The 13,494-nt window shown below is 50.0% G+C and overlaps 1 protein-coding gene across 1 annotated transcript; it reads right to left on the reverse strand.

Moving 5' to 3' along the window:
• Positions 1 to 2,114: 2,114 nt before the first annotated feature.
• Positions 2,115 to 7,874, reverse strand: LOC117646566. Its single transcript, XM_034387607.1, has 3 exons — positions 6,972 to 7,874; positions 3,531 to 6,872; positions 2,115 to 2,273 (listed from the first exon to the last, which is right to left on the reverse strand). Exons 1-3 carry the CDS (start codon positions 7,872 to 7,874, stop codon positions 2,115 to 2,117), a joined length of 4,404 nt encoding a protein of 1,467 aa, XP_034243498.1.
• Positions 7,875 to 13,494: the final 5,620 nt, after the last annotated feature.

The raw sequence follows: 13,494 nt of genomic DNA on the forward strand, positions 1-13,494 counted from the left end.
TGATCTGGCCACAGTGAACACCGTAAACTGGAGCCTGAATTGCAGTACTTCGGTGCTCAGCGGCGTCAAACTCACAGTGTTTACTGGGGACCAGATCACAGTGAACACCGCGAACAAGATCACAGTGAATCCCGTGAGCACATCACAGTAAACGCTGTGAATTGACCTACAGTGAAAACTGGTAATAAATTAACGGCATTGACAGGACCGAGGGGGAAAGCACTCGCGTAATAGTCGGGTCACTCTCTCCGTAATAACACGCGTGATAGTGTGCGTAATAGTAGCGTAATAGCCGAATTCTCAAAATTTGATATACTTTAGAGGTTTTTTGGTCTGTTTTTAGCTAAATCCCCATATTTTCAGGCGTAATAAATAGTCGGGTCGCAGGTTTTAAGAGTGATTTCCCCCTCGGACAGGACATTTTTGGTAGAGTGATTTTGGTATCTCACGCTTTCAATTGTGATTACACGCTAAATGTTTTTGTCCAATTTTGTACGCGATGATGCAGATTTTAAACCTGTGTACGCTTTGCATACAACTGCTCAAATTTGCATAAAATTATGCATTTTTTCGCAAAAAATTATTTGAATTTCACGTTTGCTCAAAATCGTGCAAGTTACACGTTCAAAATTGCACAAAAACATTAAGTATAATAATATCACTGTTATTCAACAAATGTGACGTCACATTCGTTAGAATGTGAATTTTGTCACGTTCGTTTCAATGTGATGTCACATTCGTTGAATAACAGTGATCTTTGGGTTCTCAGAGCTTTCAAGCGGACGAGGGCTCATGCGCTCAATTCCTCCTTTCTCAATGAATTGGGAAAGCTGCCATGAGGTGTCATTGCTCGCGGAAGGTCGTGTATCTCTACGCTTGACACCGTGACTAATAGATACGATATTCTCCGTCGCACAGTCCGTTTGACGCCGAAAAACTTCACTTTGGAATTTTCCGTCATTTGAAAATTCCGTCATCGTTTTCACTCGTTTCACGTCTATAATACCCCTGAGACCTACCAACGAATTTCTCCTATAGGAAATACCAACACTGATTTTCGAAGTGTAATAATGAACTAATTTAAAAAGCAATAAAATTTTTATTGCATTAGTAGCGCTATGGAAAAGTTATTGAATTATAAGTGCAATAATTATTTTATTGCATTAGCGCATTACTAGCGTAGTTATCATTTTATCACACCAAAACTGTGATAATCTGGGCCCAGACTGGCCAAAACCTGGGTAACTTATTGCATTTTTAATGCGATAATTTTTTATTGCTGCCACAGATGCGATAATTTGAAGGAATCACATTAGCCTTTTTATCGCAGCAAATTGTATGAAACTTATCACATTAGAAATACCAGTGAACAAAAGGTCATTTTGTTCCATTTCGTGCAGTGTAGTCAAAGCTGAATTCGACCGAGAACTTCAGTTCATCCTAAAATATCTGGTTATTTTGACACGCCCCGTCTCTGAAAACAGTTGGAGCTAGAGGGTTCAAATTTTGCAAGTTAATCATGTTCACGACCAGTTCTGCACACCAAATGGGGGGGGGGGGGGTCGTCGTCACGACTATGGTCCCTTCCGTACTTCCAAGCACGGCAAGTGCCGCTTATAAATTAACAGCCAAAACCGTACCTTTTTCACTGAAAAAACAAATGCGGAGAATTCCGCATTTGAAATGCGGTTAAAGTAAGTGACCGCATGAAGTGATGCGGTCACCTGAATAGCCAGGATTTTGATGCAATTTCACCGCAGGAGTCATGCAGTGTAAAATTTAACCGCATTTCCTGATGCGGTTTCCATTTTGACCGCATGAACTGATGCGGAGTCCTACATTTCATGACAGCTAAACAGCTAGCGGCTGCTACCAACTTTCCGTCTCTTACTGGACAACCAGAAAAGGATGGCATGTACTGTGCCTTCTCATTTACTTCTGATGCTTATCATTGACTAACCAACACATACCTTTGACGTTAATTTTTGTAACGCTGCGATGAGTAAATATCCTGTGTTTGAAACAGCAAGCCACGGAATAATAATTTTGTCTGTATAAAATGTTGATTGACACTGGATATTGTTCCAAATGCAGTATCAAACTATTGTTATTCATCACTTTAAATTATTTTTAGCCTCAAACTTCTTGGTGATAGCATTACTAGTTTCCATGAGCCAGGCTATGCTGTATGCAGGTAAGGTTAAACCCGCCGGCTGCTTGACTGAAGAATTGTCTGTGCTGCTGTATTTGAACAAGTCAACGCACACGACGCACTACAGCATTTCTTTGATTGAGGTTATTTCATAATTTCAGGGTCTGAGTCATTCCAAACCATTGTAAGAACTTTTTTAAAGGAATAATCTTTCAAATCATACTCTGACACTGTCACACACAATCAACAACAAAATAAATAAGATAAACAAAAACAAAGGAGTGCCAACATAAGAAAATAACATCATATGAGTCAGAAAGTAAACTATAAAGTTGTTCTTTTGTGTGAGTCGTTCATCAAATTTTAAGCTTTAATAAACATACCATTCCCTTAAAAATCCCTAATATACATCCAAAGTTGGCTTTACTTTAACGCTAACAGGCTCTCAAGATCTTAGGTTGGCCCTACCATCTTCTTGTTGTTAGGTTTGTTTTGTTGTTCACTATGAAAGTGTGTGTCTTGAACTTTCTTTGTGTGAAAAAAACGAATTTTCAATAGTTGTGGATGTTTCAAAGCATAACTGTAGTAGATCGCGCGGGTAGGGTTAAATAACCAGCAGGTATTAAATAAACGTCACTGTATTGAAATCCGTCAAGAGCAATACATGGCCCACCCGGTTGCCGCTCTGCGATCCTACTGACTACTGTACAAGCAAGGCCTACCCGAGATGGTGGGGGAATAGACCGGGAGTGGGGGCAGGCGGCGTTGCCAACCTTCACATGCCCAACATCCTCCCTCCTTTAAAAAAGAGAGCTAAACCAAGTTACATAGAAAAACTAAAAGATTAGCTTCCTAACTTACAACACTTGGCAAATCCGGGGAGCAGAGAAAACAACAATACGTTAGACATTACAACAGCAAGTTTAGGTACATCGGAGAGCGATTCAGCTCTAAAGAAAGATTCATCTTGATGTACAGTATTTTACTAACTAACAACTCGCACTTAAACATGGATGCAAATGCAAATGCACTCAAAGGGCTGAACACAAACTTAAACTACAGCACTGCTTAGTGCGCATCACTGCACAACACTTAACACTATCTTGGCACTATGCACACCACTTAACACACACACTTAGCACTCTTCAATAAGGCGCCGGGGTTTGGTGGTGGCGCGACCGCTTCGCCGCGGCTCGAAAGTCTCGCGGGGAGGGTCCTGGGGGGCGCGCAAGGGCGAGCGCTGCTGCACCTGGGGCGGCGACCTGGGTGGGGTCGCAGCAGGTGGAGTTGCAGCACGCGGCGTCGCCGTGCGCCCGTCCCGGTGGCCCGGCGGAGGCGAGGCCTCAACGCGGGGGCGCTCCGGGGATGGCGGGACGACAGGCGGCTGCTCCCGCTGCGGGGGCGGCGGGGGCGGCCCGTCGTCCTGCTCCTTGGGCTCGCAGGGGATGTCGTCGTCCGGGTCGGCCGCACACCGCGAGAGGGGCTGTATGAACGCCCGGTTGCGCCGCAGCAGGCCGTGGCCCTCGCACTCCACGTCGTAGGACCGGGGCTCGCTGCGCCTCTTGACGACCACGCCCGGGGCCTTCATGTCGCGGACCCAGACGAGTTCGCCAGACTGGAGGGGGCGCAGCTCCTTGACGCGGTGCCTCCGGTCAAAGTCCGCCTTCGCCCTCTCCTTCCTCTTGACCACAGCTGCCCGGTGGCGCTCGGAGTCCACGCCGGAGGGCCGCAAGTTCTCGCCCAGGATGGGGAGAGCAGTGCGCAGCCGCCGGTTCATCAAGAGCTCAGCTGGGCTGTAGCCGGACTCCAGGGGCGCCGTGCGGTAGGCCAGGAGCCCACGATACGGGTCCGAGTCCTTCTTGATGATGCTCTTCACCACCTTGACGGCCGCCTCGGCCTGGCCGTTGGACTGGGAGTGGTGGGGGCTCATCAAAGTTACCTTGAACCCCTCCTCGGTGGCGTAGGCCTTGAACTCCGCGCTCGCGAACTGAGGACCATTGTCGGCCCGCAGCTCCTCTGGAACGCCGTGGCGGGCGAAGACGTCGCGCATCTTGTTGACGACCCCCGTCGTCCCGAGGGAGCCCAGCTTGGCGACCTCCGGGTACCGGGAGTAGTAGTCCACGATCACCAGGTAGTGGTCCGCGCCCCTTTGGCACAGGTCGGCAGCGAGGCGCTGCCATGGCCGGCAGGGCAGCTTGGACAGCATCAGCGGCTCCACGGGCTGGGGCCGATGCTGCAAGCAAATGTCACACTGGGCACAAGTTTGACGCACCGCGTCTGAGATACCTGGCCACCACACTGTAGCGCGTGCACGCGCCAAGCACTTGGTTTCCCCGAGGTGGCCATGGTGGAGCTTGACGAGCACGTCAGCCCGCATGGCGCGCGGCACGTAGACCCGCGCCCCGCACACCAACAGCCCGTCGATGGTGGTGAGGCTGGCGCGCTCTCGGAAGAACGGCGCCAGCTCTCCGGAGACGTCCTTGTCCCTGGAGTGGGGCCACCCGTCCCGGACATGCTGCAGCACCGTCTGGGTCAGGGGGTCGCTCTGCTGGGCCTCGCGGACCGCCAGCAGCACCGGGTCGGACAGCGGGATGTCTGCCAGGACCGCCCTGGCGTAGAGCTCGACGTCGTTGTCCGCCAACAAGTCCCCGTCGCCGGCGGGCGCCGCCGTCGGCAAGGGCGCTCTGGAGAGGGTGTCGGGGACCATGAAGGCCTTGCCCGACACGTGCTCGATGGTGAAGGTGAACCTCATCAGCCGCATGCGCAGTCGCTGCAGCCTGGGGGTGAGCTCGCTCAGCGGCTTCTGGCCGAGCAGAGAGAGAAGGGGCTTGTGGTCGGTGCGGAGCACCAAGTCCGAGTCGCCGATGATGAAGATCTCCAGCTTCTCGCAAGCCCAGGTAAGCGCGAGCGCCTCCTTCTCAATTTGGGCGTAGCGGGACTCCGTGTCAGTGAGAGTCCGCGACGCGTAGTACACCGCGCGCCAGATGTCACGCAGCACGGCGCCGTTGTACTCCCAGGACTCGTGCAGCTGCTCGAGCACCGCCCCGAGCCCGAAACTCGAAGCGTCGGCGGAGACCCTGGAGCGCTTCTTCGGGTCGAAGAACGCTAGGGCCGGAGCGGACACCAGCTTGTCCTTGATGGCCTGGAAAGCCTTGTCGTGCACGTCCAGCCAGACGAACTCGACGTCCTCCCGGCGCAAGTCCCGCAGGGGCTGCGTCATCGTGGAGAGGTGCTCCAGGAACTTCAACTGGTAGTTGACCATGCCCAGGAAACGGTTCACGTCTCCCGCGCAGGCAGGCCGCGGCATGCCCACGATGGCCTCCACCTTGGCAGGGTCAGGCAGGATGCCCAGCCCGGCGTCGATGATGTAGCCCAAGAAGCGCGTCCGCTGCGTGGCGAACTCGCACTTCTTGCGGTTGAGGGTGACGCGCTGGTCCTTCAGCCTGACGAACACAGCGCGGAGTCGCACGTCGTGCTGGCCCCGCTGGTCCCCGTGCACGAGGATGTCGTCAGCCAGGTGAATCACGCCGTCGAGCCCCGCCAGCACTTCGCTGATTCTCTTCTGGAAGTGCTCCCCGGCCGAGGTCAGGCCCATCGGGAGCCTGTTGTAGCAGAAACGCCCGAACGGTGTGATGAACGTCGTCAGCTTCTTGGACGCCTCGGTGAGCACCAACTGGTAGTACCCATGGTTCGCGTCCAACTTCGTGAACCACTTGGCGTTGCCCAGCAACGCGAGCAACTCGTCCACGGCAGGCATCATGTAGCGCTCGCGCCGAACGCTACGGTTCAACTCGGTGTAGTCCACACAAATCCGCACGCTGCCGTTGGCCTTGGGGACCACGACCATCGGGGCGCACCACTCCGTGGCCTCGTCGACCGGGGAGATGACGCCCATGTCGACCATGCGCTGCAGCTCGGCCTTGACGTCATCACGCAGCTGGACCGACACCCGGCGGGGCGCCGTCACTGCGTGCGGTGCCGCGTCCTTCTGGAGCACGACGGAGTAGGGCCGCTTCTCGTTGATGCAGCCGAGCCCCTTAAAGACCTCGGGGAACTCGGACACCCAGTCGTCGCCGGTCGGCGACGGCCCCGGGTCGTCCTGGACTGCGGCACCCACGACGGCGTCGGGGTCCCAGCGGAGCATCCTCAGGTCCTCGATGGCGGGCCGGCCGAGAAGGTTGACCGCGTCCTCCTTGATGACGTAGACGTCTGTGGTGGCGCTCCTGCCCCGCCACTCGACGGGGGCGGCCATGACGCCCAGCACCGACAGCCGCCGGCGGTCCGGGCCTCGCAGACGGTTGGCCGTGGACTCCAGCTTGACGCCGCGGAAGGCCTCCTCGAACGTCTTCTGGCCGAGGACGGTCACGTCCGCGCCACTGTCGACCTGCAGGGTCAGCTCGCGGCCCGCGACGCTGACCTTGGTCATCCAGGGCGGCCGCTTCTTGCTCCTGCCGGCGCCGCCGACAGAGAACACTCCGGCCACCCGCACTGTTTCGCACAGTGCAGTGGCACCAACGAACAGCTCGTCGTCGTCGGTGTCGTCTTCGCCCACCTTGTGGACCTTCTTCTTGTCGCACTTGACGCTCCAGTGCCCTGTAGCGTTGCAGTTGCTGCACTTCGTGCCCTTGGCGGGGCACTCGGAGAAGGCGTGCTGCGGCGTCCGACCGCACTTGCCGCACTCTTTGCCAGAGTTACGACGCGCCGACTTTCCACCCCCTTTCTGGGAATGTGAACCCGAGCCGCGGCCGCCGCCCGAGCTCTTGTTGTTGTTGCTGTTTTCGCCGCGCCGTTGCTGCCTGCCAGCTCCGCCAGCGCGGACGAAGGACACGTCGCCGCCGCCGCCCCTGCTGCCGCCGGGCTGCTCGGCTTTGTTGCGCTGCAGCTCCTCCTTCTGCCGAATGCGAGCTGCGGCCTTGGTCAAAGTCATTTCCCCGTCCAGGGCTAGGGAATCCGACAGCCGCCGGTCCCTGATGCCGTTGATCAAGGCATCCCTGATGAACTCGTCCTTCATGGTCTTGAACCCGCACGTCTCGGCCAGACGGTGCAAGTCAGCAATAAAGTCATCAACACTCTCACCGGATTCCTGCTTGCGCCGCAGGAAACGTTGCCGCTCGAGCACAACGTTCTTCCGCACGCCGAAATGTTGATTGAACTGCTCCAAGACTGGCTTGTAGCGCCGCTCCTCGCCTTCGGCCATCTTGAAGGAGAGCATCAAGTCCTCTGCTCTGTCACCCATCGCGTAGATGAACGTGTCCACAACTTTCTTCTCAGGCTGGTCCATGAGTCCACTGCCGGACGCGTACCGCTGCCAGCGGTTGCGCCATCGGACCCAATCTTCGGCCTTGAAGGAAAATGGCGCCGGCATGGGCATGTGAGACTGGACTATGTACGGAGCGCGCTCGTAGTCGTCATAGTCGTCGTAGTAGTCGTCGTACCGGTTGCCTCCGTCGTTCCCAGACGGGTCCTTGGGGCCGGACGCCGTGGCATTCCCTCCGGACCCCGTCGGGGCCTGGGCGTTGGCGTTGGACGCTGTGGCATTCCCTCCGGCCCCTGCCGGGCCAGAGGAGGTTGGCTGCGTGGACTGTGACCGGGATCCTCCAGGAGGCCCTGCAGGGTCACTGGAGTTTTGGTTCGTGTTGCGTCCTCCGTTGGCCTGGTCCTGGCCGTTGGAGGGCTGGCGCGCGGGCGGACGCCACACGTCGTCGTCGCTGTGGGTAGACATCTTGGAAATCCGAGCCGGCGCGCCGCACTGAGAGTTCCAGTCACTTCACAACACAACACAACACTTCACTGTAATCCTGGACACAGATTCGGATCACGCACTCGCTGTCACCATGTAGTAGATCGCGCGGGTAGGGTTAAATAACCAGCAGGTATTAAATAAACGTCACTGTATTGAAATCCGTCAAGAGCAATACATGGCCCACCCGGTTGCCGCTCTGCGATCCTACTGACTACTGTACAAGCAAGGCCTACCCGAGATGGTGGGGGAATAGACCGGGAGTGGGGGCAGGCGGCGTTGCCAACCTTCACATGCCCAACAATAACATTATGAATATTACTAAAATACAGTTGTACTGTAGTGCTTCGCATGTGTTGACATGCTTCTATATTGCAGTATTGAAAATATTTCTGCCAAAGCAACCCGGTCACTTAACCTCAACCTAGCCCTGGACTGGACAGCATTGGATACCTCAGTGCTGTTCTCACCGAAGATTGCCGAGGACTTGAAAGATAAAAATAATTTTGAATTGTGTTTTCAAATTGTGTGACAATTCATCGCTAACAATATGCAGTTTCAATCATTGGTTTTTATTTAAAAAAACTACTGCTTTTTAATGAGGCTGATTGCTGTTAACTTTACGCTCATCTCAGCGTTACAAACATCTACATGACAGAATGACAGGTATGTACTGGTTTCCCAAATAATATTGTTTAAGAAGTAAATGAGGTGGCCAAGTAAACGTAACCGCTTTGAGGATGGACTGGGAAGGGAAGTTGTCACTGCTGTAGATATCGTGGGATCTTGAAATCCACCTAAACTAATGCGGTCAAAACTGAGACCGCATCAATTTGGCACACTCCGCATGAGTAAATGAAGTCAATCTTCTCCGCATCAGTTAGTGCGGTCAAATTGATAGAAAATTACACCGCACCAGATTGTGCGGAATCCTCCGCATTTGTTTTCTCAGTGTTCTCACAGTGGAAGCAGACGCAGGCGCGTAATTAGGAGGGGGGCTTCCCCCTTTGGTTCCCGGAGACCAAAATTTCGGCTTTTACGCGGATTGTTTCTTGGTATTGATGCGTAGACGTTGTTTATATAATGTATGAAACTTTAACAATAGGGTACTGAGTAGTTGAGGTAATAATTACCGTTCTGTTTGATGCATCTCTATAAAACTGACAAGTTTGCCCCTTAAGGTATGCAACCCGTAACGCATCCCCCCCCCCAGTCGACTCTAATTACGCCCCTGAGCAGACGTTACGCATTAGATTTTAATGTGTTTCCCGCCAGTGTCTTCTCAAAACTTACGTTTTCCGCAACCTGCTCGATGTCGAGCAGGAGAAGAAGTGGACTGACGAGAAGAAAGCAGATTTTCGCCAAATATTTATAATCGTTTAAAACTTCGGTAGGGGTACCTTCTCTGTAAACTGCCTTTGACACGTATGGACCAATGCTGTAGAGTAACTCCATTGTCTGGAGAATATTATACATCATGATTAATGATACTGGAGCGCCAAAGCATTTGCAGACCTGCTCCAACAAAGCCTTCGTATGGAGGTGCTTTTCTTGAGCCTGTGTTCAAAGAATGCCAGGTTAGGAAGCTCTTGCCCGAGTCATTTTACTCAGCGTCGTTTCGGGCCGTGCACGGTAAAAACGGTTCCTGGTTTTCCCAGGAACCCCCTGGGAATCGCCTATGTCTTTGCAATAGGGCTCCTGGGAAAACCAGGTACCGTTTTTACCGTTAGGTATGTTGGCGTCACAGTGAGATTGATCCTTACCTAACACCTTTATTCACCCTACAGAACTGCGTTTGTTTTTCATGCATGAGCTTTGCACAAAATTGTGCATGCGTTTTAAAATGTACGAATTTGTGCGTTCACTCTCATTCCAGGAACGTGACATCACGTTGAAACGAACGTGACAAAATGTCACGTTCGTTTGAGCATTGTGTCACATTCGTTTGGGTGTGAATTGGCCAAAAATCAGCTTTTTCACATTCAAACGACATTTTGTCACGTTCGCTTCAACGTGATGTCACGTTCCTCGAATGAGAGTGTTGATGCGTACGAATTAGTGCGTTTCTCGCGCATGCTTAATTCTGTGCAAAGCAATGCACAGAAAAAGTACGAAGTAATTTAGTATGGGCAGGCTCGAATCTCGGTGGGGTTAAATACGCCACGTACTTGCCTCTCTGAGTGGGATTGCGACGTCAACTGCTCTCTGCTTCAGGTTCTTGAGAGTTATTAACCTTCTGTTCACATCAGCAAAGCGATTAGACAGCTCATGGGTAAGGCTTACAAAGAGCATCATCACCGCCGAGTTTACCACACCCTAAAACAATCCATTCTCAATTTGCCTGCGTGACTGCAGCATGCACTACTATGCACTTTCTTTGATCGTAACTTTTGCACAGAATTTAAGCAATTCCAGGTTTCAAAGAATGTGCACATTGAAAAAACACCGTTTAGAAAAGAAAGGCATTTGTGTAACAACATTATTTAGTTGTTTCGAAATTACAAGGAAATCGCGTTTCAATGTCATTAAAATTTCTGCTATCTCATTCCAGGAACAAGACATCACGTTGTAAGGTCTTTGTACCGGCAAAATCGGATTACTTGTCGGAAACCTGTCTATGAAAACCTGATCAAAATTCGGGCACTTCTGAAAGCATTTCGTGACATTTTGTAGAACTCAAACCATCAATGTCAGAGTATGTTAATTTTCAGAATTTCAGCTTTCAGAGGTGCGCGAATTTTGATCAGGATTTCACACATGTCTCTGACATTCTGACAAAATTAACACGATTGCACGATAAGCGTTTAGGCTCTATTGAACAAGTGCATGAGTCAGGTGAAATTGGATATCATTTTGGTGAGTGACCAAGTTCGGTTAGAAATTCACCGCTTTGCTCTTGATAACCACACTGTTAAAAATTATGTTGTAATTTAACAGTAAATATGTTGCTAATTTTCTTAATGATCAAAGTTGTTTTCAAATGACTTTCGTTGTTTACTAACGAGTTGCGTCGTTCGTCCACAAGACGTTTGTAAACCGGTAGACAGCCTTATTTGCATCAATTTTTATTGCCGATAAGGTCACAGACCTAGTAGAGCCCCGGTTACCCCGCGGTAACCACTTCTTAAATTGTCCGGGTTGTTTGTACGCAGCAAAATATTGTTTTGAAACAGCATGAGTCATAAAAGTAATTAGCAACGAATTCGTCGTTTCAAAACAAGCAAACTTGTTCACAAACAACAGCGTTGTCGAAGTTGGTAATTGTGTTGTTGTTTTAAAACAACAATTTTTAACAGTGCAGTCCCAAGACGTACGCCTTCCCACTGCATTGTCTCCATTCTATCGCTATTTTATAACCAAAATTCCAAAACATCAAAGTAAACACGAACCTATGCCGTACTTTTCCATACGAGATTTTACGCGAATGCGATGTTGCGCTTACCTGCAAACCCCTCATCGCTGTCTCAATGTCATATAAATGCTTGCCTGTTACAACATCAGAAACCCACGAGAATTCCCAGACAATGTTAATTATTAAATAGGTTAAAGCATTTTTCGGAAACTTGGACGCAGAGAAGGTTAAGTTTACAACCCGCAGGGTCGCTAGCATGTGTCTGAACCGAATTCCGATGCATGGTAAGCAAATTGAAGATGCTGCGATGACGAATATTACTTTGCGAACCATAAACTCAATCATGAACCAGCTAAGTGAGCCATACTGTACCCAATAGAGTAAAATCTGGAGAGCATCAAGGAGTTCCCCAAGCGAGGAGCAAATGTACATAAAAGTGTTGAAAAACACGCTGTACCTAAAACGAACGAAAAAAGCAAAGCAGAATATTTAAGTGCAATCGACTGCAATCACCCGCCAAAGTACCACCTCAGCAAGTTCTTGCTCACCTTAACCAGTTCTTTGACTCATTAAAGTTTCCATGGTGATAAGCAAAAGGTGCTTGCCCAAGCGCTCTGACAATAGCTATTGGCAGTGGTAATTTTGATGTTGACCGGGTTTGCAAAGGAATCGAGGCGTGCATGCCGACACCCGGAACCGTCGGACAGCGTCGTCGATGAATCCGTCCGATGTGGCGTAAAGTGTGTCCCTGTGCCGCTGTGCCGGTGTGGTTGCGTGCAATCGTCGGAAGGACATCAACGAGGAAAAAGAACATATTATGTGGGGTCGATGTGTTGTGTTATAGATCGTGCAAGTGGCGATACAACTCAGAAAACGCAAGAGTTTGCATGGCACACCCCTTCGCGCCTTCACACCCTTCACCCCTATACTCTTAATGTCTTACAATGAAATTTGACCTATGTTATTAGCAGGTTACAGTGAATTCGGCGCAAGCATGATGCGAAGCAATATTTTTTCGTAATACGAATCTTTTAAGCTTCTTCATTGTAAGATGCAAAGAAAAACCTTCGTAATACGAAGAAAAACCACCTTCGTAATATGCTTGCGCCATTTCCTTCGTATTATGGGAAATTTCTTCGTAAGACATTTAGAGTACAGCCAAATTTGAGCTATATTACTGTGAATTCGGCGGCGTGATACGACGCAACATTTCTCCCCCTACAGTAGCGAATCTTTTTCGTATTTTAATTGTTAGATACAAAGGGATACCTCCTTAGTAAGAAGAAAAACGACGTTCGTACAATGCTTGCGCCGTCACTGAAATTCAAAGGGTGAGACATCTGCTGACAAATTTCTGGCGATACAAAAAGTAATTCCAAAAAAGGCCATACACAAATGTATGACGGGAAAAGGGCCAAACCTGTTCCACCGAAAAAAGGTCAGACATCAGCGAGACTGGCCCTTTGTTTAGCTTGGGGATAAATCAACCTTTCTGTGATTCTCAAAAGCATGACCCTTTTTCATACATACGCTTATTTATGAGCCCGTGAGGGAGAAAAAGTGTGCACTGCAAAAAATTAGGGTCTGATACGGAGCAAGCTACGGCGTTTCGTTTACCCTCTGAAATGGTGCTACGGACGCCTGCCGTACCATTCCTCCCATAAAAGCATGTGCTTTGTAAAGCATGGTACGGAAATTTAACGGAAAATGTACCGCTAATTTCAGGCCGGAGGTTGCCGTTTGGCTTTTCCGTTTGTGAAAAAGTCCAAAATGCTTTACGGACCGTGAGGAACGGATGTTCTTTCATGTTTTTCATAGGCAACTGATACCTGTTGACTTAAAAAAAAAAACACATTTTTATTGGCTTATTGTAAAATATATCAACAGTAAATAAAACTAAACAAGAAAGACTGACCGTCTTTGATGTCACTTGTGTTGAATGAAGTTTGAAACACCAGAGACAAACAATTCAGAGTTTTCTTGAATCACTCAACCTATCCTCATCCAGCTGCTGTTTGCATAAAGACAAGTCCGTTCTGTACTCGTCCATTAAAATCGGAAATTTCCAAAGTCAGTCGCGATAATGGCCTGCGTTGTCGAAGTAGGGTGAAGAACCTCTCTCTAGTCCAATCTTAACTGTAGGTACGTTTATAATAGGGACAGAAATCACCTTCAAGTAAGCCAGTCAGTGCAATAACAATCAATCTCAAATGGTGGTAAATGGAGCACCCGTAGAAAACAATACATGAA

Source organism: Thrips palmi, unplaced genomic scaffold (assembly GCF_012932325.1).
Source record: "Thrips palmi isolate BJ-2018 unplaced genomic scaffold, TpBJ-2018v1 HiC_scaffold_19, whole genome shotgun sequence".
Classification (NCBI taxonomy): Eukaryota; Metazoa; Arthropoda; class Insecta; order Thysanoptera; family Thripidae; genus Thrips; species Thrips palmi.